General features: G+C 40.9%; 2 protein-coding genes across 5 annotated transcripts in view; one reads left to right on the top strand and one right to left on the bottom strand.

Annotated features, from left to right (window-relative positions):
• Positions 1–23,179, bottom strand: part of RAF1 (Raf-1 proto-oncogene, serine/threonine kinase) — a 78,865-nt gene extending 55,686 nt beyond the window's left edge. For 2 of the 4 annotated variants that reach the window (XM_049098533.1, XM_035702652.1), the window contains exons 1-2: positions 23,041–23,176; positions 21,023–21,230 (exon numbers count right to left, since the gene is read on the bottom strand). The gene's annotated coding sequence lies outside the window, so the exon portion shown is untranslated. Of the gene's footprint in view, positions 1–21,022; positions 21,231–23,040 lie in introns of all 4 variants that reach the window. The other 2 variants (XM_025449450.3, XM_025449453.3) reach the window with 1 other exon arrangement.
• Positions 21,924–26,699, top strand: LOC125753198 (transcription initiation factor TFIID subunit 4-like). The gene is made up of 2 exons (XM_049098534.1): positions 21,924–23,950; positions 24,646–26,699. Exon 1 carries the CDS (start codon positions 22,764–22,766, stop codon positions 23,490–23,492), a length of 729 nt encoding a protein of 242 aa, XP_048954491.1. The 5' UTR covers positions 21,924–22,763; the 3' UTR covers positions 23,493–23,950; positions 24,646–26,699.
• The last annotated feature ends 1,018 nt before the right edge of the window (positions 26,700–27,717 follow it).

The raw sequence follows: 27,717 nt of genomic DNA, 5'->3' as shown, positions 1-27,717 counted from the left end.
TCACATCCTGCAACTTTTCTTGCCCCAAACATCAGTATCCACCCACAACAAGATTCACTATTATATTTAATCTAATTTGAAAAGGTTTCTGTTCCTTGCATCTAAGAGTCCTGAGAAAAAACCATTTCTATCCTTAAGAAGTAAAGATATGAAGAGCAGTCACCCAAAAAAATATTTGCTAAATAAATGAACAGCAGCAGCAGCAACCACCTGATTGCTTACTACATTCTGGGGACCAAACTAAGCACTTTCTAACAATTACTTAAGAACCAGTACAGTTAGTGGAAAGAAGAAAGGTACTGGGTTTGAAATCCAACTTCACTACTTAACAGGCTTGTCTAAACTTAAGCGACTTACTTTTAAACTACCTGGGTCTCAAGTTCCTCAGCTATAAAATTAAAACAGTAATAGTACAGACAGTACCAAATCACAGTGACGAATAAATAAGATAATGTATGCAAAGTACCTAGCTTAGTGTCTAGTACAGAGAATTCTGAAAGTGAGCAAAAATTGTGGAACTCTCCTATTACAAATTTTTTAGGTAGGAAGCTGAACTTAGTTGGGGTGGAAGGAGTTCATGTATTATACTCACTAGCAAGCTTAAAAACTAGAGCATTGGGCAGCCCTGGTAACCCAGCGGTTTGGCGCCACCTTTGGCCCGGGGTGTGATCCTGGGGACCTGGGATCAAGTCCCGTGTCAGGCTCCCTGGGTGGAGCCTGCTTCTCTCCCTCTGCCTGTGTCTCTGCCTCTCTGCCTGTCATGAATAAATAAGTGAAATCTTTAAAAAAAAAAACAAAAAAAAAACCTAGAGCATCTGGGCAGCCCGGGCAGCTCAGTAGTTTAGCGCCGCCTTTGGCCCAGGGTGTGATCCTGGAGACCCAGGATCGAGTACCACATCGGGCTCCCTGCATGGAGCCTCTCTGTCTCGCTCTCTCTCGAATGAATAAATAAAATCTTTAATAAAAAACAAAAAAACTAGAGCATCATTTAGTGGCAGGTATGGAGGTTAACCTGAGACCTTCAACTTCTGAGAGTTTTATTGAATTCAAGAACTCCCAAAAACTGAATACGGAATCTTGTGCATGTGTGCATTTACATCTTTCTAGGGAGTATCCTTAGCTTCTATCGACATTTGAAAGCAATGCATGATCCATAAGGAACTGAGTTATCACCAGAATAAGGATTAGCAGCAATTTAGAAACCCTCTGACCAGCTCTTCCTTTGCTCATTTCTGATTTGCTGTTTTATATGCCAGTAAACACGTTAACAGTTCAAGTACATTTGTATATTTACCCATTATATTTTTATGGAGACTAACAAATGAGATGGGGGATACATATTTATTAAGTAACTGGAGTAAAACTATACACTCTACTATAAGGTAGAAATATTACAATAAAGAGATACAAAAGAGACCAAGTAGCATAATCTAAAACAAAGAAAATTAAAACAATGGTTGGGAGAAGCTTATTTCAAGAAAAAGACATTTATTACCTGAATGTCCTATAGGGCTTGCCTCTTCTAAACTGCCAGTTCCCTAAGGGCAGGGAATCTTCAGCTCCCTCAACTTGCATGAGGTCTGACACAGAGTAGGACTCAAACTTACAACAGAATGAATGGATGAGCAGCTCAACCAGTATGTGCTGACAAATTTAACTCACCTGGCACCATGCTCCTTCCTAAGTATGGGCTCCCAGATACTTGAAATGAATTACAGGTGGTTTAGGAGTAAGCTGGGTGCTATTATTTAAAAGTTTTGATGCGGGGGCAGCCCCGGTGGCTTAGCAGTTTAGCGCCGCCTTCAGCCCGGGGTGTGATCCTGGAGACCCAGGATCAAGTCCCACATCAGCCTGCTTCTCCCTCTGCCTGTGTCTCTGCCTCTCCCTCTCTTTCTCTCTCTGTCTCTCATGAATAAATAAAATCTTTAAAAAATAAATAAAAGTTTTGAGGCTGTAAGTAATAGAAAACTAACTCAAACTGGATACATAAAAATAACTTACTGGGTCATTTAACTAACATAACAAGACCAAAGGTATAATGGCTTCAGGAAAGCTTGGTCCAATGACCCAATGATAACACTAAAGATCTGATTTCCTCTGCTTTCTCTTCTCTGCCTTCTTTGGTGTTTGTTTTGTTCTAAGGCTAGCAATCCCCCAACCCAAGCCATAAGTATTAGTAACTTCAAGCAGATTCTAAGAGCTACATGCATTCTCATCTAAGTCTGGGAGGTAAACAGCATTTCTCAAGGAAGCCCTTAGGGGAGCAGCCCAGGTGGCTCAGCAGTTTAGCGCCACCTTCAGCCCAGAGTGTGATCCTGGAGATCCAGGATAGAGTCTCACGTCAGGCTCTCTGCATGGAGCTTGCTTCTCCCTCTGCCTGTGTCTCTGCACCCCTCTCTCTCTCTCTCTCTCTCTCCCTCTCTGTGTGTCTCTCATGAATAAATAAAATCTTTAAAAAAAAAAAAAAAAGGGAAACCCTTAGGATTAAGCAACCCCCAAACGTGACTTCACATCTCACTGACCTTCAGTGAGTCACTGTGAGCAAATCATTATGTCCAAATAGCGGGGCTTTACTGATTGCTTTAAGCTAATCAAACTCTCCTCTAAAAAGCAAAGGATAAGGTCAATGTCATTAAAACTGAATGGCTGTGGGACACCTGAGTGCCTCAGTCAGTTAAAGCATCCATCGGACTCTTGGTTTCAGCTCAGGTCATGGTATCTGGTGATGAGTCCTGCATCAGACTCCACAGAGTCTGCTCAAGATTCTCTCCCCTCTGCTCCTCCCCCCCACTTGCACACTCTTGCAATGAGTGTGCTCTCTTTCTCAAATGAATAAATAAATCTTTAAAAACAAACTAACTGGGATCCCTGGGTGGCGCAGTGGTTTAGTGCCTGCCTTTGGCCCAGGGCGCGATCCTGGAGACCCGGGATCGAATCCCACGTCGGGCTCCCGGTGCATGGAGCCTGCTTCTCCCTCTGCCTATGTCTCTGCCTCTCTCTCTCTCTCTCTCTCTCTCTCTCTCTATCATAAATAAATAAAAAATAAATAAAAACAAACTGAATGGCTATGTAACAAGGAATTAGGGTTTCCTCACAGAAAAATATGAGATACAGTTACCATGAAGGGGGAGGGGGATAGAGACGAATAGGTGTCTACTTCTGTAGTTTACAGGTGACAATTACTGAAATCAAGGGATTAAAGGAGGGAACTTAGAGAAATAATCCTTAAATTAGCCTACTGGGCATACTCTTAAATGGTACAACCAAGAGGCACCTGGGTGGCTCAGCCAGTTAAGCATCTGTCTTCGGCTCAGGTTGTGATCTCAGGGTCCTGGGATTGAGCCCCACATCAGGCTCCCTACTCAGCAGGGAGTCTGCTTCTCCCTCTCCTCCTGCCGCTCCCCCTGCTGATGCTCTGGCATGAGCCTGCACAAGCTCACTCGTGCACCGACGCGCTCTCTCTCTCAAATAAATGAACAAAATCTTAAAAACAAAAAAGGTACAATCAAAATTCAGGTAATACATTTAACTTCAAGCTTCTCAAATATTGCCACTGTTCATATAACATCCACCCATGACAAACAAGCAAGCAACATGGATCTTCTTAAATCCTTGTTGGCTCTGTACTCTAGCAAATCTCAGGGGATGATATATGGAAGACTAAAGCCTCATGACCAGGCAGGGGACATAATACCAGAAGTTTTCTTGTTCAGCTGCTTCTCTGGAACACATCTGTCATGAGGACCAGGGAAACAAAATTTCCAAAAAGTGTAATATGAGACATAAAAAAGAGTTGATAAAGAAAAACAAAATCCAGCATCCTCCAGGCAACTACTATGAATTAGGCCCCGAGCATGTATACAAGTGTCCACTATTTCATTTAATCCACATAGTTCTAAGGAAGATGTTCTTTGTTTCAATTAAGGATAAAACCATAAAATAAGTTACATAATTTTGCCTTACCAGAGTTTAAATCTAAACTATGCAACCCAGCCCATAAATAAGTTTCTACATCTACAATGAGATGACCTATACAGACTTTGCTGGCCTCAATTCCTGAGTAACAAATGCTGGCAACTGAGTCCAACCAAGTACAGAGTTCTCAAAGAAATCATCAGTGCAGTCATTTATGAACCACACTATGCTGAGGGGCTACACTCTAGGACTAGAACACTGGCAATTGTGGAATTCTTCAACTGTAGGATATGCGCAGTACAACCGCTGACTGGCAGTCAGCTAAAGTCATATAAGAGTTCAGCATACAGATTCCAAATAGACAAACCAGCTGTTAACACCCAATGGAAGCCATTATGGAATTCTACAATGCTGGAGTTATTTACAAAGTTTGATTTACTAGTGTTGTTTGGCATTTCCCTTCACAGCTGTTTTATTTTAAAAATTAAACCAAGTACCATTCTTGTTCACCTGCTCCGTCACACAAACTATAAACATTTTCCACCTACACACATATCCAATTTGTCCTAAATATACACCACTGAAAATAAAAAGTGGTGTTAAACCACAGTGCCCCTACTAAAGAAATGTAGAAATGTGTTTTTAAACATGCATAAGATCACGTAGAATGCAACAATGTCTAGAAAGAGAAGGGTTTCATATGAGGGAATGGGAAGAGTTCAGCTTAAAAAAAAAATATGACAATCCCCAAGTATACCGAGTATATATCCCAAAACAAGAATGCTTTCTTAAGCATAATCATACAATACTAGTTAAAGTTTACATTCTTGGATGTTAACATGTTCTTCATATATGTTATCAACCACAAATCCAACCAGATGGTCAGTAAAAAAACATTTTTTTTTTTTAAGATTTTATTTATTTATTCAGAAAGCGAGGGAGAGAGGCAGAGACACAGGCAGAGGGAGAAGCAGGCTCCATGCAGGGAGCCTGATATGGGACTTGATCCCAAGACTCCAGGACCATGCCCTGGGCCAAAGGCAGGTGCTAAACCGCTGAGCCACCCAGGGATCCCCCTAGATGGTCAGTAAAATTAAGGAGAAAAAAACAATTTCCAAAACATGCAAAAGCTAAAGTTTGAGGAAGCTGCTACATTTTCACATTATGCTTGCAAATGATTCTATAATTGGATAGTAGTCATTATTTTCTCTGTATTTGCTATGGCTCAAATACCATAGGCCATAATAGGAGCCCTAAGAATAATTCTTCTCCATTTTAGTAAAAGGATAAACCAATTTTTCAATGAATAAAAACAAGGGACTGTTGAATATCAACAGTTTGATCAGCCAGAACTAACTAGTTGATTTCTATGGCTCAACATAACTTTCTCAAACTCCTTCCTGAATGGTTAAAAAAAAATACAGGAATATTAAGAACAACTCAACTCTTACAATAAATTCATATTTTTTTTTTTAATCAGGAATACATTCCTGAGGATTTCCATGAACACACACCAGTACAGCCAATAGGTTTTCTACTATATGCCAAGCAGAAACCTCTCTTGGTTGCCCAATGATTTTTATCTTGACACTTTCCAAAAGTAAGATTAACTTTTTAAATATCTAAATGGTAAGGTGAGGTATAAATTCTCCCCATGCACTTCTGTCCTCAAGCAACAAATCAAATGGGTACTAAGAGCATAGTACATACCACTCAACCCCCACTCTTCTTCAGTTTTGTTGGGGAAGGCAAAAAGCAGTACTATATTTCCAGAGAGTCGGCAGAGTTTTTTTAAGTTTGTTTGTTTGTTTTTTTAGATTTTACTTATTTATTCATGAGAGATACACAGAGAGAGGCAGAGACACAGGCAGAGGGAGAAGCAGTCTCCCAAAAGGGAGCCTGATGCAGGACTTGATCCTAGGACCCCGGGATCACGACCTGAGCTGAAGGCAGACACTCAACCACTGAGGCACCCAGGCGTCCCGAGAGTCTGCAGAATTCTGAGAAACGTTCCCACAATCCTCATGCCTCAATCTATCAAAGCACCATGTAGCTGAGAAACCGGTTACAGCAGGTAACAAACATTCTGGATATGTAAACATGTTAAGGATCAAACAAAATATAAGAGAGTAGTAAATCTAAGGGCCACCTATGTGAAAAATGTTAAAGACATCAAATTATTTCCTAGTACAACTCCTAATAAGCTGTTGAGAAGTGATCTTAGAAAAACTATTTGTATAATACATTCTGATGCTCATAATTCAGGAGAACACCAGGTTGTGATAAAGGCATTTTAAACTCAACACATTCATTTCAGCTTTCTCACCCTGTGGCCCAGCTCCAGCAATAATTTCAGTGAATTGCTGCATTCAGAGGCTTTTCCAAAAATGAATAAATTGTGAAAGATTAATAAAACATAAGTTAGAAAACAAAATAAACTGTTCAAAAGCCCTGGGAAGTCTCATTTTTGCATTTTGAGTATAGCAAATGGTATAAAAAATGTTCTGAAAACAAGACTATGTTTAAGGCACAAGATTATCAGAAAGCAGCACACATACTAAGTACTTTTAAGTAGCCTCAGGACAGTCAAGTATGAAAAGACTACAATTATGAAAATGCAACTACCAGTACTTCAGGTATAATTGTGTTTTGAGTCTTCTGCTTCAAGGTCCATCTCCCACCTTAAAGCTTAATCTGAGGCATAAATGTTTGTCTGGAAATGCTACTCTACCAACTTCTGGAGATAGAAACTAGAGCACTCACTGAACACCTCTCATTGATTATCTTATCACAATTCCTCTCCTGAAAGATTGGGTTACATTCCTTCGAACCATGGTTAAGAAAAATAAATTTTAACAATCCTGATTAAACCAGGAAGCTTTTGAGGAATTCAGCATACAAGAATCAAAAAGACAGGGTGCCTGGGTGGCTCAGGTGGTTAAGCATCTGCCTTTGGCTCAAATCAGGATTCCAGGGTCCTGAGATCCAGTAGGGCTCTGCTCAGCGGGGAGTCCGCTTCTCCCTCTCCCACTGCCCCTCCCCCAGCTCACTCTTTCTTGCTCTATCTCAAATCTTTTTTTTTTTTTTAAAGATTTTATTTATTTATTCATGAGAGAAAAGGGGGGGGGGGTGCAGAGACACAGGCAGAGGGAGAAGCAGGCTCCATGCAGGTGCAGGGAGCCCGACATGGGACTTGATCCCAGGTCTCCAGGATCACACCCTGGACTGAAGGCACGCTAAACCTCTGAGCTATCTCTGAGCCACCGGGGCTGCCCAAATAAAATCTTTTTTTAAAAAAAGTCAAAAAGTCCTAAACTTCTCCCTAAGGGTCAAGAAGCAGTTGGGCAAACTTGGGGTTAAGGCTGACTTTGTTTTACCTTTTCCCTACCTCAGCCAAGACAATGTGACAAATAAATCTTACTATTGCCTTTCTAAGAACACATACACACCCCCAAACAATGTAAAAACTTCACCGGTTTTTAAATATTCTTCCATAATCAGACACTCTGAAAAAATCTCATTTTTGAGTTCTTCAAATACTATCTTACATTTCACTTAAAAATATTAAATTGGTAAAGCAAATATACTCAAGGCAGCCAGCATGCTGGTGTTAAATAAGGTTTTAAGAACTTAGCAATTTATCTAAAAGCTAATTTCTGAGAATACAGCAATGCATTCTACATGGTTGAGACTGATTTCAGAAAGTCTCTTTCAGTAAAGAGAACTTAAAATTTTATAAGCTTCACGGTTTATTCAGCTCTCCTCTCCATTACCTCACAGGATTGTTCGAATTAGGCTAAGGCAGGTACTATTCCTATCTCTTTTTTAGATGAAGAAAATGTGAAATTCAAAAGGTTTAGTCACAATTAAAAGAAGCAAAACAAAACTGCAAATCCTCAGATTGTAAATTACATCTCTATTACAATACACTGACTTAAAAAATAAAAAATACTTAGGGGTGCCTGGGTGGCTCTCAGTCTGTTAAGTGTCCACCTTCAGCTCAGGTCATTATCTCAAGGTCCTGGGATTGAGCCCTGTGTTGTGTTGGGCTCCCTGCTCAGCAGGGAGTCTGCTTCTCCTTCTCCTTCTTCTCCCTCCGCCCCTCCTCGACTCATGTGCACACACTCTTGGTGCACACACCCTTGACGCAGACCCCGCCCCCCTCAAATAAATAAAATCTCTAAAAAATTAAAAAAATAAAATCAAAAAAATACTTGATGTTACTATACTACTACTTTGAAATAAATATTGTTTATAAAGAACGCATCAGGGACGCGTGGGTGGCTCAGCAGTTGAGTGCCTGCCTTCGGCTCAGGGCATGATCCCGGAGTTCCGGGATCAAGTCCCACATCAGGCTCCTTGCATGGAGCCTGCTTCTCACTCTCCCTCTCTCTCTGTGTCTCTCATGAATAAATAAATGAAATCTTTAAATACATAAATAAAAAAGAATACATCAGATCTGTATGTGGAAGACAGGAAAATACATACCATGCCTTATATAACACAATTTATTTATTGGTTTTTTGAAAGAATTTAACGCCCTGAGCCAAAGGCAGATGCTCAAACACCAAGCCACCCAGGCGTCCCACCTTTATTTATTTATTTATTTATTTATTTATTTATTTATTTATTTATTTATTTTTTGAGATGTCTATATTTTTAAATAGCCTGTTACTCACTGACATCTAAATTTAAGATTTACTTGTATTTCTTTCCCCTCTACTTGGCATGTTTTATAACATGCTAATGTTAAATAATATATGAGAAGCACATAGTGTTAGCCTGAGATAGAAAATGTTATCCATTATCACTCATTATACAAGCAATGGCGGTTCTACTGATTATAATAATCAAGAACTCTGCCCAATAGCCTTTAAACCTCCAGCCTAGGTTTTTCTAAATTGAAAACCTAAAGCTCTTAACCACTATGGTATACTGTACTCAAATATTAAACCCCAAGGTCCAAAGTACAGATCAACTAACTATGAAAGGTTTGTTTAGCTTTCACGTTACTAGAATAACATTAACTATAGGGGTGCCTGGGTGGCTCAGGTGGTTAAGCATCTGCCTTTGGCTCAGGTCATGATCCCAGGGTCCTGGGATCAAGCCCTGCATCACCTCCCTGCTCAAAGAGGAGTCTGCTTCTCCCTCTCCCTCTGCCCATCCCCCAAACACCTTGTTCATGCTTGCTCTATCACTCTCTCAAATAAATAAAATCTTAAAAAAAAAAAAAAACATTAACTATACACTATCTTATTCATTTGTGCTTTGCAACATGTCTCTATATTCCCAGAAATCCTATGTAGAGCTTGCATGGGGCAATTCTGGATACTTTACCCATTAGTCTATCTTGGACTTGTACATGACATCAACACACTGCTAAATTACTTACAATTAACCAATACCACTTATTGGAAAATAGTCTCTGCTTCGATTTATCATTTCCTCAAAAGGTTATTTTTTCTTTGCCAGGATACGACAAATAAGATTTAATATCAAAGAGAAAATAAGCCAAATGCCATGCATAACTTATAGTGACTTAATGCTTAAGAAAAATATAAAATATCCTAACTCACTGCTCTTTAAGTAAAATATGGGTAACAGTAGCTCTATTAACACTATGTGTCAGTTTATATTTTAACTAGTAAACTAATTCAAGTATCTAACACTTAAGTATCATTTCTGATAAATCATAAAATTAGAAAATAGACTGGGGGGGGCAGCCCCAGTGGTGCAGCGGTTTGGCGCCGCCTACAGCCTGGGGTGTGATCCTGGAGACCAGGGATGGAGTCCCACATCCGGCTTCCTGCATGGAGCCTGCTTCTCCCTCTGCCTGTGTCTCTGCCTCTCTCTGTCTATGAATAAATAAATAAAATCTTTAAAAAAAAAAAAAAGAAAGAAAATAGACTGGGAATTTAAAGTAGGAAAAACGGTAACAAAGAAATAAAGTAGTTCATAATTTTTAAAGACTAATAGCATTATCTATCATATAAAATTCCAAGCATCTTTTTTTTTTAAGATTTTATACATTTATTTATTTATTGAGAGAAAGAGAGTACGAGCAGGGGGAAGGGCAGGAGGAGAGAGAGAAGAATCTGAAGCAGTCTGCACATCCAGCATGGAAGCTGACCTGGGGCTCAATCTTCATCTCCTGACCCTCAGATCATGACCTGAGCTAAAATCAAGAGTCAGAAACTCAACTGACTGAGCCACCCAGACACTTCTAAAATTCCAAGCATTCTAAACACTCTCATAAGAATTAGCAAAATTTGCAGAGAAAACTTTCAAAAAGAGAAGTCCCTCCATTAAATGTTAAATGTTTAAGATAAAACATCAAGGGAGTACCTCTAATCACTCCAAGTTTTAAAGGCTTCCATGTAGGCTCACAATCCTCACCTGAAGTGCTTGCATATACTGGATACACTTTACACATAAACAAGTGATAACGATGTTTCTTAAAAGTTTATGAAACATTGATTAGTGAAAACATTTTAGAAAGAATTTTTTGATTTAGTATTAAACTAAATCCCTAAATCAAATATTGAAGAAAAGTTCTCACATATAAAGTATTACACCAAATGACTATCATCTTACAGAGAAAAAAAAATAATGGAAGTAAGTATTTCCACTTAAGTCACTGAAAGTTGATCAAAAAAAAACTCTTCAAAGGGGCTATCTCTGAGGGTTCTATGAAAAATGAGGGCTTGGGAGAGGCAAATCAGTTTAAAACTTGGATCCCAGGGGATCCCTGGGTGGCTCAGCGGTTTGGCGCCTGCCTTCAGCCCAGGGCGTGGTCCTGGAGTCCTGGGATCGAGTCCCGCCTTGTTGTCGGGCTCCCTGCCTGGAGCCTGGTTCTCTCTCTGCCTGGGTGTGTCTCTGTCTAGGTCTCTCATGAATAAATAAATAAGATCTTTAAATTAAAAAAACAAAAAACAAAAAACTTGGATCCCTGCCTTCAGTTACCTTCAGAATTTAGTTTAGAAAGAAATATGGGGATTAGGCGGGGTCAATAGTATAAGGCCTGTAAGAAGGAAATAAAACTACCATGGATCATAAAGGAAATTATGAAGTTGAAGGCATTCCCAGAATTCTAACAAAAACACTAAGTCTGCATCATACATAGGGGTTAATTTCTAGAGTGAAAAGAGGGTTTAGGATAGAATCAAAATTACCCTAGAAAATCCCTTTAATCTCTCCTTAAGTAGATGGCCTATATTTAGAGTATTTACTCCATGTCTTTCTTCCTCTTTAAAATAAAGATCATATTTTACCTATATCATCAGACTGTTGGAAGATTAAATGAATTAAGGTCAGCTCTTAAAAGAACACAGCAGGTAGTAGCCTACTAAGGTAAGCTATTATTTATAATAGCTTTTTTTTTTAATGTATCTTTAGAAAGTTACTGCACCACAAACTAAAAGATTGTGAGAATTGAAAATAACAAAAGAATAGAACACTTTTTTCAAATGCAATCAAAATCTCACAACATATACTCAGTATGAGTAATGGTGGCTGAAATTGCCTGCAGTATTAAAAAAACTTTTAATTTTTTTGGCAGAGTGAAAACATAATTGAATACTCATATTTTAAAGTGCTTATAACGCAACTTCACTATTCATTTTCCCTTAAGTTCACTCCTTTCTTCAGTCCAGTCTTGCTCCACCTGAGAGATCAGGTGATCAATTTTTTTTCACGATTTCCCCAAGCTTCCTTGAGTGTTGTTTTAATTCAATTGGTCACACAACGCTGAAAAAAAATCACCCTCACACAAAGTTTCTGCTGACAGACATGCTCAAACACTTAAAAACTCAAATGTCATCTCATCCAAGCTAGGAAATAATCATATGTCTAGTTTGGAAAAGGCTTAGGTTACAGTTTTCCAACCAGTCCAAAAGGGCACTTTGATGCACTGCAAGGTGGTGTGTGTGTCAATATTTTGAGTTTCCTCACTCCTCTTTCTCAATTTCTGACCACAAACTGGCAACTTCATCAGATGACTGGGCAGCATAAAGGCACATGAGGAAATGTGACACTTTACCCTTCTAAAAGTTAGCAAGCCAGGGCTGCCCAAATTTAGAAAGGACTCTAACTTTTTAAAAAGTAATTGGGATAAAAATACAAGTTAAAAATCAGCTAGCTCAAAACAATATGTTAAAGCAATCAGCCCCACAGTAAAAGACCTCTGGGAACAATTTCATTTTTAACTCTTGCTACAAATCAGTTTTTCATTATTTTTTATTTAAGTCACTTTGTATTTAACACTTTTTAAGCCCAAGTTTTACTTCTCATCTCCAAACCTGTCACTTTCTTTATTTAGACAGTGACTGCTAATTCTAAAATGAACACACTCATTTACAAAGTACACCATTAACAAAAGTACCAAAATATACAATGCACAAATAAAATCTGGTTTAAGGATGATCATTCTGATGGCCATGTAATAATGAGGTAATAAGATGGCTGCATAGTCAAAGGGAAAGGAAGGGAAACAAAAAGCACCCAGATATTTTACCCTAATACCTGGACACACAGACTTAATTAACCTTGTACCACTAAATTATTTATTTATAATTTTTTTGAAATTGAAGCTCTATGCCCAATGTGGGGCTTAACGCACAACCCCAAGGTCAAGTGTTGCATGCTCTACCAACCAAGCCAGCCAGGCAACCCTATAGTCCACATAAAAAGCATGAATTTTAGTGGCAAATCTTGCATAATCAACAGGTAACTGAAAAGATAGCATTTTGCCTTCCTCAAGAATAAAGATATAAAATATAGGGACGCATCAGTGGCTCAGTGGCTCAGATCAAAGCCATCTGCCTTTGGCTCAGGTCGTGATCCCCGGGTCATGGAATCAAGTCCTGCATCAGGCTCCCTGCAGGAAGCCTCCTTCTACCTCTGCCTATGTCTCTGCCTCTCTCTCTCATGAATAAATAAAATCTTTCAAAAAGAGACATGAAACAAAAAATAAATAAATCCACTATTCTGCAAACTGGCACAGGCAGACACTGGAATTTGTCCTGGAGATGGGAGGTATTCCTTTAGGTTTACAACTTGGCAGAACAATTTCAAGAAGTAACCATCTGAGTCAGTCAAATCTCCTATAATTCCTTCCAGAGTCAATGGCTCTCATATAATAAAGATTTCCTTAGTCTTCAGTGGTACTGCCAAAGGTATCCACCTTCCTTGCTTGAAGAGCTTTTAAGAATTATAAGGTGGGGGATCCCTGGGTGGCGCAGCGGTTTGGCGCCTGCCTTTGGCCCAGGGCGCGATCCTAGAGACCCGGGATTGAATCCCATGTCGGGCTCCCGGTGCATGGAGTCTGCTTCTCCCTCTGCCTGTGTCTCTGCCTCTCTCTCTCTCTCTCTGTGTGTGTGACTGTCATAAATAAATTAAAAAATTTAAAAAATTTAAAAAAAAAAGAATTATAAGGCGGCACCTGTAAAAATTGATAGTATTTTTTTTTCAGTATATTTTAAACCAACTTTTCAAGAATAATTTTCTTAAAACAAGGATATGTGGGCAGTCCGGGTGGCCCAGGGGTTTAGCGCCACCTTCAGCCCAGGGTGTGGTCCTGGGGACCCAGGATCGAGTCCTGCTGCTTCTCCCTCTGCTTGTGTCTGTGCCTCTCTCTGTGTGTGTCTCTTATGAAAAAATAAACAAAATCTTAAAAAAAAAAAAAAGGACATGCGCACAAGTTTCCCCCGTAATTAGACCATTAATTCATTAAAGCTCTAAATTATACCCAACTACTTGGAAAACAAGGATTAAAAAAAACAAAATGTGAAAATGTAACCTATGTAATTATATACCAAAGTATGAATGCCTTAAGGAAAAGAACTATGTGTATTTGCTACATCTTGTCATACTCCATCATCCAGTATAGTACATCTTACATAAAATTAGGTGTTCAAATATCTGAATAAAATACTAATGGAGAAAAGATATAATTACAATATTTATCCTAACCCTTTTTCATGATTACTAAATCACCATCTACCAAATAAAAATATTAATATATAATCGAAGGAATCAGATGCTTCTATATACTGCAACCAGGTACAGAACTGAGAGAAAAAAAAGAATAAGGAGCACTATTCATTCAACAATTTCTAAGAATCTACTTTCAACTATTAGCAGCTTTGAAGAATATAAAATTCAGAAAGACATTGCCCCTTGCCTTCCAGAAGTTTTTAATGTAGAAGAAAAGAACCATCATTTACCAAAGACTGACTATATGCTAGGCATTGTGCTAAGAACTTTCAGGGTAACAGGCACTCCTCTACAACAAAATGTGGCAGCCTTTTGGGAGGGGGGTGAGCTTGTTTTGTTTTGTTTTTTTAAGATTTCTTTGATAGCATGAGCAGGAGGGGCTGAGGGAGAGGGAATGTGAAGCAGACTCCTCTCTGAACTCAATTTCAGGATCCTGAGGATCACAACCTAAGCCAAAACCAACAGCAGATCACTCAAGCCACTGTGCTATCCAGGTGCCCCTTAAGAAAATTCTGAAATTGAAGTGTGGAAAGGTCACTTCTAGCTTGAGTGAAGAAAGAGGTGGACAGTCAAGGATGACTTCATTATAGTACTTGAACTAGAAGGGGTAACATTTTAACAGAGGATACAGAGGTAAAACAAAAGCCAAAGCATATCCAGGGAATAAGAGTACAGGAAAAGCTTGGAAACAAGTCTGATGAAGAATAGTGTAGTCTTTTACTTTTTTTTTTTTAATTAATTTATTTATTTATGATAGACATAGAGAGAGAGAGAGAGAGAGAGAGAGAGAGAGGGCAGAGACACAGGAGGAGAGAGAGAAGCAGGCTCCATGCCAGGAGCCCGACGTGGGACTTGAACCCGGGACTCCAGGATCACACCCTGGGCCAAAAAGGCAGGTGCTAAACCGCTGAGCCACCCAGGGATCCCCTAGTCTTTTACTTTTTATACAACTTTTCATTTTAAATCTTCATATTTAATGATTTGCAAACACTATATAAATAGCACTCCTCCCCATTCTCAATACCCTCTAAAACTCTTACTCTTTTTTTTTTCTATAGCACCTACATGTTTTTAAAATCCCGTCTTTGCTTTACCCTTCCCTATCTTCCCCCATCTAACCCCACCAAGTAACCTATGTTAACAATCTATTATTATTGGTATTTTCTTCATGCTTATAATCCTGTACAGATGTCATATGTACATAATACATACTCTTTTAATGACAATTTATATTTTCCAATTAGTTTCTTAAAAGATACACTAATCACAGTGGCATCTCGTGGCTCAGTCTGTTAAGCAGCCAACCCCTGATTTTTGGCTGTCATGATCTCAGAGTCCTGGAATTGAGCGCCACGTGGGGCCCTGTACTCAGCAAGCAGTCTGCTGCTGATTCTCTCTCTCCCTCTACCCCTCCCACCCTGTGCTCACACATAAGTGCTCTAAAAAATATATAAATCTAAAAAAAAATAAAAAAAAAACCCTCACTATTTACATAATACATGTTCATGGGGGGGAGGGTCTGAAAAATATGAAAAAATACAAAAAATAACAACCTATAGATGGCCCTTGCCAACATTTGTGGACATATGTATCCATTTTTTTCTTCCACTTAATAGATCTTTTCACACAGGATTAACTGAAATCATCTTTCACTGATTCACAGAAAACATTTTAGATTAAAGGATATAAGGTATTAAGAAGGTAACTGCACTAGGACGCCTGGTTGGCTCAGCAGTTAAACGTCTGTATTCGGCTCAGGGCAGGATCTCAGGGTCCTGGGATTGTGAGTCCTCCATCAGGCTACCCACAGGGAGTCTGCTTCTCCCTCTGCCTATGTCTCTGCTTCTCTCTTGTGTCTCTCGTGAATAAATAAATAAAATCTTTAAAAAAAGGTTTATTCTTTTCAAAAAAAGATGAGTCACTAGTTGTGTGATATCTATTTAAAGAACATTATGTACAAATACATTTATAAGGGTAAAAAAAAAAAGATGCAAATATAGCCAACTTTTAAGTCTCTTGTTTGCTCATTAGATTTAATTAGCAGTAAGAAAAAAGCCTAGCACCACTTCACATCCATTAGGATAGTTATCAAAATATGGAAAATAGCAAGTGTTGACAAGAATGTGAAAAAACGGGATCCCTGGGTGGCGCAGCGGTTTGGCGTGGCCCAGGGCACGATCCTAGAGACCCGGGATCATGGAGCCTGCTTCTCCCTCTGCCTGTGTCTCTGCCTCTCTCTCTCTTTCTCTCTCTCTCTCTCTGTGACTATCATAAATAAATAAAAATTAAAAAAAAAAAGAATGTGAAAAAACTAGAACCCTCATGTATTATTGGTGGAAATGTAAAATGATGCAGTTGCTGTGGAAAATAGTTTGGCAGTTCCTCAAAGAGTTAAAACCAATTTATTATATGATACACCAATTCTACGCCAAGGCATACACTCAAGAATTGAATGTAGAGACTCAAAAAGATACTTGTAAACCAATATTCATAGAACTATTCACAACAGCCAAAGGTAGAAGCAACCCAAAAATCCATCAGATGAATGGATAAACAAAATATTTTACACACACTCACACCCACAGGAATATTATTCATTCATAAAAAGGAATTAAGTTTTGATATATGTTACAAAATGGATGGACCTTGGAAACACATTAAGTAAAATAAGCCCGATGCAATATCACAAATTCTGTATGATTTTCCCTTATGTGAGGTACTTGGAATAGGCAAATTCATAGAGAGAAAGTAGAATTTACCAGAAATAAATTTTTTTTTTAATTTTTATTTATTTATGATAGTCACAGAGAGAGAGAGAGAGGCAGAGACATAGGCAGAGGGAGAAGCAGGCTCCATGCACCGGGAGCCTGATGTGGGATTCGATCCTGGGTCTCCAGGATCGCGCCCTGGGCCAAAGGCAGGCGCCAAACCGCTGCGCCACCCAGGGATCCCAATTTACCAGAAATAAATGAGAAGGATTGGAGTTCCATTCAAGGGGTACAGGATTCTGCCTGGGATGATGAAAATATTACGGAAATAGAGTGGTGATGGTTGCACAATGCCGTGAATGTACTTACTGCCAATGAACAGTATACTCAAATATTGTTAAAATGGTAAATTTTATGTATAGTTTACCTGCCCACACTCCCCCCAAAAAGCCTAAGGGGCCCATTTCATATGGTCAGCTAAATACGAATCATGAAGGTCATGATCTCTACTCTCACGATTCAGAATTCACAATTGCACTCTAATTCCAGTCCAGACTAACTTGAAGGAAGGTAGAATATCACATATCCCCTCACATTCTCTCTGGTTAAAATTCTCTTCCATGTATAAAGCCTATGAATGCAGAAGGAAATAGCCAGCATGACAAGAGTGCTTGAGCCAATGAAGCAGGGAGCTGTTAAAGAAGGCAAAAGTCCTCAAGGAGCTAGCAGTGAGAACCCAGAGCAGTCTACAAATAATGCCCTATAGAAGGGGAAGCTAAGGGCAGCCCCGGTGGCGCAGCAGTTTAGCGCCACCTGCAGCCCGGGGTGTGATCCTGGAGACCCAGGATCGAGTCCCGCATCGGGCTCCCTGCATGGAGCCTGCTTCTCCCTCTGCCTGTGTCTCTGCCTCTCTCTTTGCTCTCTGAATGAATGAATAAATAAATCTTAAAAAAAAAAAAAAAAAAGAAGGGGAAGCTAAGCAAGATAACTTGTTCAAAAGATATCCTAAGTTACAAAGTTCTTCTAAGTTGGGGTATCCCTGGGTAGCTCAGCAGTTTAACACCTGCCTTCGGCCCAGGGCATGATTCTGGGGTCCCGGGATCGGGTCCCGCATCAGGCTCCCTGCATGGACCCTGCTTCTCCCTCTGCCTGTGTCTCTGCCTCTGTGTGTGTCTATCATGAATAAATAAATAAAATCTTTAAAAAACACACACAACAAAGTGCTTAGTAAGCATATCCTCTTAATAGTAAGCATCTGTGTATTTGTGATGAACAGTAGGAAGGAACTAAGTCCACAGGTGATTAACCTCTGAATCTCCACTCATTCAGTTAGTTAATAATTGTTATATAATCAAGACAAAGTTTTAAGAATTGGAGATTTATAAACAAGAATAAGATATGCCCTACTTTTAAGGAACTAGCCAGAATTGTAGGGTACCTACACAAAAAATTAAATTCAATAAATACTCTTTAGCATCTTACATTCAACAGCTTGGCTGCAATCAGGTGTAAGCCATTATGCTAAACTCTGGGTAGTCAAAAGTGACTAAGATACAATCTTCTAGGAAAAGGAGTAAACAAATACTTTAATAGGCATCACAATATATACATATAAAATCTATAGTGCATAGTACCAAAAAAGAAAACATTTAAGTTTAAATAAAAGGTCTTATAAAACTTAGTCTTAATACTAAGTGTTGGAATATAGACTCAACACTTTCACTGACGCACACAAGCCTGGTCCCTCAGCCTCTCAAAGGGAAAGTATTTTACAAATATCAATAAATAGGAAGGAACTGCATATGGAGTAGAAAGCATTAATTTCAGTTTACAATCAACAGGATGGTAAACTCACAAATGATTACATGATAAAGGCTATACGAAAAATAAATGCAAAGTGAAGCTTTAAGGTGGGGCTCGAGGGAGGAAACAAAATAATGAGAAAAGGAGAAAAAGATCAGATGATATTTAGAAGATAGTGTTCAAAACAGCTCTTAAAAGAGGAACAGATAAAAGTAAGGAAATTGTGTCAATTTCTCCTCATTAGATAAGGTCTTTGAAGGCAGGAACTTGCTTCGTTCACCCTGTACCAAGCATACTAGCCTGAACCTACTTGCCATCTAAGACTTTACTGAAAGATACACAGCTAGTGTCTTTAAGTAACCTGCTCACGGGACACCTGGGTGGCTCAGTGGTTGAGGATTTGTCTTTGGCTCAGGGCGTGATCTGGAGTTCTGGAATCGAGTCCCACATCGGGCTCCCTGCATGCAGCCTGCTTCTCCCTCTGCCTGTGTCTCTGCCTCTCTCTCTCTCTCTGTGTCTCTCATGAATAAATAAAATCTTAAAAAAAAAAAAAAAGAAAGAAATGAGAAATAAAAACTCATAATTTTACAGACATATTAACATAGTTAAATGTTAACTAGCCTGACTCTTCCATCAGCAATGTACACGGATGGAAAAAACTAAACTGTCCAAATGTGTTGCCTAGTAGCTTCAAAGAAATCAGACTATTTTTGCTTTCTTTTTTTTTTTTTTTTCTACTTTTGCTTTCTGTAGCAGGATGGAAGAAAATAGAAGACCTTGATTCCAACAGTAAAAATGTACTTATGCTTGTTACTATATGACAATAAATGGAATCCAACAGGTAGAAAGAAGAGGAACAGATAAAAGTGAGGCAAGTCCACCAGTAAAGTCCACAAGGTCTCACCAGCATTTAAACACACTGGGTCCCTTAAAACATTGATTATTGTTGCCTACTGCTTCCCATTCATTAACCAAAAATGCCAACAATTTCAAAATCACAAGGATTTTCAAATTCGAAACTAGCTTTAGGATTGTTAATCCTCACCCCTTAAGATCCCTTAGAATCTGATCTAAAAATAAAACTATGTGTCAAGTGTTCCTCAAGAAAAACTATGTACACTGATTGGAATGTGAAGCAATTAACACACTTTGTGAGTGATTTGCCAAAGAGACTTCAGATAGCCTGGGCCAAAACCAATAACAAAGAAACAACACCCACTTGACATTTTCCTCCGTTAAACTGAGATTTTAGAAGCAATTTTAGAAAAAAGGCTAAAAGATCTGAAGCTACCCACTAAAATCATTGAAAGCTACACAAGTATTCTGGGAGAAATGGAGGGATGAAATGATTCAACCATTGAAAAATAAAAGATGAAAATCTTAATATGAAAGTAAGGTATTTTTATTCCACCTTTTAAGGCAAGGATAAAATACCCAGCCATTACCATAATGAGAGATGACAGGCAAGGTAGTTAAGCCCTACACCAGAAATACCAACTAAAGTGTAACACAAACATCTAGTATTGGGACACCTGGGTGGCTCAGTGGTTGAGCATCTGCCTTTGGCTCCCAGGTCCTGGGATCCAGTCCCACATCAGGTTCCCTGCAGGTCTTTACCTATGTCTCTGTCTCTGTGTCTCTCATGAATAAATAAATAAAATCTTTAAAAAAAAAAAAAAAATCCAGCGTTACATTTAGCACCTAATCAGTTTAGCAAATAGGAATTCTTAACCGTCCATACACATAAACACATACACACAAAGTATGACAACTTCAAACTCTATATAACTTTATCCTAAATAAACCTACTGTTCCTTAGTTTTCCAATTAATTTAGTCAAGGTGAACAATTTTCCAACTATAGTTTTAAAGAAATGACTTCCATGACCTATTCAATCTGAAAAATAAAAAACCTTTGCAAGCTTGATTTTGTGGTTTCATAAACCCCCTACTGTCACACAGTCCACTGCCTTTCAAAAGCAATATTTAAAATTCTCTTCTGCAAGTCAACATTAAGGCATGCTGTTTGGCTAACAAGCTCCTCCCAAGACCAGGATTATTATGTATGGCCTATTATGTTCCTAACATGCAAACAAAAGCCCTCCCTCATGTAACATTTTTCTATTTTTAGGCAGGTTACTAACAGTTTTATCTGAAATTAAAATATACTATAATCTACTACTAACAAAATACCTGAAATAGTAATTTAGAGTTATTAACTGTATTTTCCATTTAATAAGTAACCTAGTACTTCTGGAAAAGTCAAATTTAACTTCCAAGAAGTTGATGTTTAATGTTCTGAGCAAACCATCTACTTTGGATTTCACAAATGGCATGTTTTAAACTAAACACAACTAGTTTCAGAGCAGTTGTAATACAATACGTGATGTTCCATTCTCCATTTCATCTTTTAGATACTTTTCATCATAAATAACCAGCTTAGTCTGTTTTCCTGTTTTCTTCTGCTAAACCAAATCCCACAAAATATATTCAAATGTATTTCACTCAAGCCTACTTTGAAAGCTTACACTTTTCAACTACTGACAAAAGTTTTAACAAGGCTAAGCAACCCCATTACAATTTTTAATCACAAACACCACATACCTAAAAGATAAGCTTTTCCAGCAGAAACACTAACAGGTTTATTTTCCCAAGTATCCAGTGTTCAATTGGGTCAAATGTTTCTGTTGCATTTTAAACAGCACAGCCCATGAAGTGATAAGGATGAAGACAAGCCAAAAGTATTTTAGCGTTCTTCAGTGGCATATAATCATCACAACCCAAGAAAAACTCAGGAACTGCTAACTGAAGTCTGTTAAGACCAAAATAAATGCACTTTAGCATATGCATTAATCACAACAATACAACGATTTGGGGTAAATTATGCTTATAGAGCTAATGACTTTATAACAAAATTGGAAACCACGGAATCATTGCAAAGCAAGTTTACTATATACAACATACTTAATAAATTAAAAATACTTTCGACTGTTTCACATAATCTCCCAATTCCTACATGACTGGGGAGTGTGGTTTTTATTGCCAACGGCCATTTAAAATACAGTATTAGCAGCGTGCACTACATGCATAAAGTCAACATTTTGGTGAGCAAGTAAAACCTTAGAAAAATCTTTTACTAGAACACCTAAGAATATGAAGATCAGTTGATTCACCGCTGTGTAAGCGCAAAACATCTGACATAAAGCGCTTATCAAAAATGTTCTTAAATGAGTTTAACAAAGTAAATCTTTTCAATTTCTACCAGCTTCAACATCATCAAGACAAGAGGAAAATGAGTCATCACCATGAAAAAATTAGAATATTCATTTAAAATAATCCAAATTAAATCAACTAGTTCACTCTCTCCAACAAAGACCCTTTACAACCTTTCTTTTAGACCCTCCTCCCTCACCGCTTCCTTCCTGAGCCCTAGATGACTTGCTGCGCCCCAAAGTCATCCCAACTCTTGCGTGTCTGTGCCTCTGTACCAGCGGCTCCCTCAGCTTAGACTGCGCTCCCCGCCTCCTCACCTGGTAAGCATTTACTCATCAGTCAGTCCAAAACTGGCCGCAAAAGTTCCCTCCAGTGTTCAGGCTTCCTCGACTCCCCCAGGCAAAACTAGCAGTTCCAAATTCCCACTACGCTCGGTAAGTCCATCCTTATCACAGTGCATTGTTTTCACGCCTTGGGAAAGAAAGACGAGCAGGTTCCCTCCACTCAGCCCACAGAGGACGAGGCAAGCAGAAATACTCCATGAACGTGAGCTGAATTCGTCCCTTGGATTAGACCCTCTAGAACCCGGTCACATCCCAAGCAGACAGAGGGGCTTCTAACACGCTTCCCACCGGAGAAATGAATACCAGAGGGCACACCCAGGGCCCTGGAAGGAGAACAATGAATGAACACAGCCGCCTCTCCGCTCCTGATGTCCAAACTCTTTCTGGGCATCGACTAGCTCTGCAAAACCTCTGCAGCTGCAGAACCGAAGCGCCCTGGCGGATCTCACTTTACACAAAAGACAGCGCTGGATCTTCGTTCCAAAGCATCCCAGGGCCAAACCTCAAGATACGCATTCCAAACCTTTCATCAGTGACCCACAGAGTCCCCAAACCCAGGGCAAAGCCCCCTATGCCTTTGTTGGTGGGGCACTGACCCACCTCCTCCTCTCGTCCCCGATTCTTCTCGTCCCCCCTGCAAGGGTGTCACTTGAGGGACGGCCTCGGACCAGATGCGCGACCGCGACCCCCTCCGCGCCCAGAAGAAAAAGGAATTAGTCCCTCCGAATGACAACACCTAGAACAGGGCAATTCTGGGGCGGACTTCTCCCATGGCCAAAATATAAGGAATGTGCACCGAGTACAGGGTGGCGCTAGCACGTCTCCCCGAAACACAAGGAAATTGGAGTGGGGATGTGGAAAGTCGGCTCGCCGGCCATGACACCGGGCCCCAGGGCGCCCGCCCGCCCAGCGCCACCCGGGGTGACAGCGGCCTGGCCCGGCGCTCCCCCGGCAGCCGCGGGGAAGCTCCATCAGCGCGGCCCAGGCCTGGACGCCGCGGAACTCTGCCCCCTCGGCCCCGCCGCCTGGCTCCCCCGGCACCCAGGGCCCGGCCCTGCCGCCCACCTGAAGGAGCCGAGCCGCCTCCGTGTCCCGTCGTCCGGCGGCGGCGTCTGGTCCGCTCCTCCTCCCCGCGGCGGGTGAGGGAGCGGGAGGCGGTCACATTCGGCGCGTCCCCAGCCCAGGGGACGGGGCCCCGGGCAGTCCCCGCATCGTCGCACTCGCGCTCCGCGCCTCGGGGCACACGCCCCAAAGCCGGGCCAGCTGGCCCTCTTCCGGGCCCAAGGAGAGCGGCAGGAGAGCCTTCCCGTCTCACGCTCGCCCTCGTCTCACTCCCGCCATCTAAGATGGCGGCCCCAACGCCCGCGACGAAGAGCCTCTCGGGCGGCCCCGGCAAAGAAGCCCTGCATTCGGCGCTCCTCCTCCCGACCTGCGGCGCCACCGGCTTTCTGCTTCTGCGCGAGCCGGCCTGGCCGCGGACGGCACACTTGGCTCGGGCATCTATCACTCTAGCCTGAACGCGGGCCCCGCCTCCCGGGGGGCGTGGCCTCGCGCTGTCGCCGTCGCCATTTCGGGGCCGTGGGGGCGGTGGGAGCGGTGGTGGCCGGCGCCCGGGAGAGGGGGTAGGAGGCCGGGAAGAGCCGGGGTTTGGACTCCCCGGAGGGCGAGAGGCGTCGTGGCGAGAGGAACGGCCCCCCCTTTTTTTTTTTTTTTTTTTTTTTTTTAAGTTTCTTTATATAAGTAAGTAATCCCGACAGCCTGCGTGGGAGGCGAACGCGAGTCTCCGCGATCCGGAGTCCCATGCTCGGAGCCCGCCAGGCCTCCCGACCAGAGGAGTTGTCTGAGCCTCAGTTTCTAGCAACTTCGCTTTTCTAAGATACTAATTTTAGAGACCTGTGTACCCATGGCACACGCAGGCATGTGCTAAGGTGTGTGTTGCCCTATTGTTTGCATTAGACACGACACTGGAAAAGATGTGAGTTAATTGAGTGGAATAACTAAGCAGCGCTACGTCCGCAGCGCGGGGGGCAGGGGCGGGGGGTGGGGCGGGGCGCTCCCCCCCCGCCCCGGGCTCAGGTCGGGATCCCGGAGTCCCGGAATGGAGCCTCGCCTGGGGCGCCCTGCGCCGCCGGGAGTCTGACTCTTCCCCCAGCTTGTGCTCTCTCTCAAATGAATCTCTGAAAAAAGAAAGAAATGAAAGAAAGGAAGGAGCAGGATCTATGCACGGATTTTTTTTTTTTAATCCAAAACATTACTTTTTTTTTTTTTTTTTGGTGAGTAGAACGTTTTGTATGCTACGTTCTTACTCGTTCCAACACAGGCACACGAAACTACCCAATGCCGTGTGCAACGTTCATTTGTTTAAATGTTCTATGAGAGCCTGTTGTATACCACACATTGTTCTGGGTATTGGGAAAGCCACAATCAGAAGCCCTACCTTCTAGTTTATAACAGAGACCGAAAGTAAAAATAATAAATTCAAATAGTAATAACGTGCAGTGTATAGAAAAATGAAGGTGAAGCGATGTGAGATAAAGACAACTCCGTGAGGACCGACAGGAGAATAAATACAGAGGAAAGAGCAGAGGGCATTGAATATAGAAGGTCCATGAGAGTGGTTGGTTGGTTGGTTTTTTTTTTTTTTTTAAGAGTAATATGTCTACCTCACAGGATTAAGTGAAATAAAATTTGGAAAGCACTGAGCCCAGAGCCAGGGGGATGAGACCTTGAGTACCTGGAGTCTGATTGCCTAGTTTCGAATTTGGACTGCTGCTTCCCCCATCTGTGACTCAGATTTAAACCTCGGTTCCTGGGGCGCCTGCGGCACTCAGTGGTTGACCCTCTGCCTTTGGCTCAGGACATGATCCTGGAGTCCTAGGATCGAGTCCTGCATCCGGCTCCCTGCGTGAAGCCTGCTTCTCCCTCTGCCTGTGTCTCTGCCTCTCTCTCTGTGTGTCTCTCATGAATGAATAAATAGAATCTTTTAAAAATTTTTAGAAAAATAAACCTTGGTTCCTCAGTTTTCACATCTGTAAAGAAAGTATAATAGTATCCACCTCTTAAGAGTTACAAGGATTTTGTGAGTTTAAGATATAAGGCATTTGGAACAGTGCCTGGCTTATATTAAACATAGAAGTGTTAGCTGTAATTATTATAGCTATCTCTTCTCATAATATTACTATGTAGAGTAGAGCAGCAAAACCACACACACTTGCTGACCCCTGGGGCCATTTTTTCCTTCAGTAGCCCCCAGCTGGTGTTTGCCCAGCACTTCACAGCTGAGAAAGCTTAGGGAGCCTGTGCTTCATTCACACCTCTCAGCTGACAAGAGTAGCTATTTCAATTTTTTCAAAAATAATTTGTCAAGGCAAAACACAAACATAACCATTTTAAAGTGAACAAATCAGTAGCATTTAATCGCTTCCAATTACAAAATATTTCCATCACTCTGAAGTAAAACCGACTACCCATTAAGCAGTTTCTTCCCATCCCATTCCCACCCAGTCCCTGAGAACCATGAAGATGCATTCTATAACTGAGGATTTATCTTTTCTGGATATTTGATATAAATGGAATCATACAAGATATGACCATTTGTGTCTAGTTCTTTTTGCTTAGGTCTTCAAGGTTCATCCATGTGGCAGCATGTATCAGTACTTCATTTTTATGACTAAATAATATTCCACCATAAGTATATACCACAATTGGTTGATGGGCATTTGGGCTGTTTCCATCTTTAGACTATTGTGAATAATAGTATTGCTGAGAGCGTGCATATACATAGACTGTTGGAGTACCCATTTTCTTTCAGGCATATACCTAAGAGTAGAATTGCAGGCATCATCTTGCACCCCACTGGCTTTTATGTCTTCTAAAAACCTCTGGTTTGGTGGTAGGAAAGATCAAAAGAGCTAGATTTTTAGAAAAGAAAGAGGAAATAGTTTGAAGGAAGAATGGTCATGCCGTGATCTCAAACAGAAGAGGAAAGAATAGGAGTCATTGGTTGGGGGAGGCTAATATGGAAACTTACCTGGGTGTTGGAATGTTCTACTTAATTTAGGAGGTGGTTACCTGGGTGTGTATATGTGTGTGTGTGTGTGTGTGTGTAGAAATTGATATGTGTTCTTTCTATACATTTGTTACACCTCAATAAAAAATTCTTTGTAAAGATGCATTTAAAAAATAAACAAAAACAGCAACAACAAAAGATGTATAATAAGTCTTTAAACCTGACAAAAAAAGATTAATTTTTCAGGTGAAGAAAAAAAAAAGTGATAGCTACCATTTATGGAGGCTTTTCATTTATCAGGCATTTTATACAATTGCCAGTAAACATTACTACCTGAAATGTCTGATCTTCAAATGAGGAACCCTTCTGAGAGAGTAATTAATCCAAGGACAAAGCTGGGAAGTGATGGAGAAGGGATTTGGACTTGTTCGTTGGTTCATTCATTCATCATTCAGTTGATAAAGATTTCTGTTGTGCCTCACATGTGCCAGGTCCTGTATTAGCCCTGGACCTATGGCAGTGAATAATCCAAGGTCTTTGCCCTCAATGACTTGAAGGTCTAGAGGGAGAGGACATGTGGCAAACTGATAAACTGACTTAAGAACTAGGATCAGAGCAGCCCTGGTGGCTCAGCGGTTTAGCGCCACCTTCAGCCCAGGACCTGATCCTGGAGACCCGGGATTGAGTCCCATGTCGGCCTCCCTGCATGGAGCCTGCTTCTCCCTCCGCCTGTGTCTCTGCCTCTCTCTGTGTCTATAATTAATAAATAAATAAATAAATAAATAAATAAATAAATAAATAAATAATAAATAATAAAAAAAACAGGAAATGATTAGAGAATGATAGAATAGGAAAAGGGTGTGCTTTTAGGCTCAGCAGCCATGGAAGGCCTCTCTTAGGGAGTAAGACTTAAGCTAGGCAATAAAGGATGAGAAAACCAGATGAAGAGCACGTGAAAGACCATCAAGTGGGAAAGGAGTGTGGGCCAGTGTGGTCAGAGCACAGAGAATGAGGGAGGGCGAGGTGGGAAGAGGACAAAGGACAGAGTCATACCCAGTCTGACTCCCACAACTTCCATGTCTTTCCATGCCACCCTGCCTCTCCAGTGAGTTTAATTTTAGTTACAGAGGAGTTTGAAGTGTGGGCCTGACCTGGGCTGGGTGCTTGGAGAGACAGAGCCTTGTAAACAAACAGTTACCCCACCTGGTGATCCAAATGTGCTCTAAGGGCAAGCTGACCGGAGTTATGTGGTACCACACCAGAGAAGGGAGGGAGTGACTGGTCTGTCAGAGGCCTCCCCAGAGGCAACACTTCAGCTAAGTCTTAAAGGAAGAGTCAGAATTTTCCAGACTGAGAAAGGTGGGAAGGAGGTGGGAACAACATGGGCAAAGGCATCGAGATGTGACTTTGCAGAAAAGTTGGGAAACAGCAAGCAGTTCTCAGTTGGAGGCAGAAGAGAATGGTAAAGGGGAGGTTTGGAGGGGTAAAAGACACCTCCCGTAGGGTCAGTCTCTCTTAAGCCATAATGAGGCAGTCCTTAATGGAGGTGGGGAAGTGATTAAGGGGCTAGCTAGTGGGGTGTCAACCAGAATACATGTTGTGTCATATACAGAAAAGACTAGTGCAGTCATCTTGGAAACTAAGTCAAAATTAATACCTGGGCTCTCTCAAAAATTACTTAAGGCTTACACACTGGAACAATCTCTATGGAAGTCAAGTTCGTAATATCAAAA

Source organism: Canis lupus, chromosome 20 (assembly GCF_003254725.2).
Source record: "Canis lupus dingo isolate Sandy chromosome 20, ASM325472v2, whole genome shotgun sequence".
NCBI classification, from domain to species: domain Eukaryota; kingdom Metazoa; phylum Chordata; class Mammalia; order Carnivora; family Canidae; genus Canis; species Canis lupus.
Note: the sequence above shows the minus strand (reverse complement) of the source record. Positions and strands in the feature narration are given on the sequence as shown.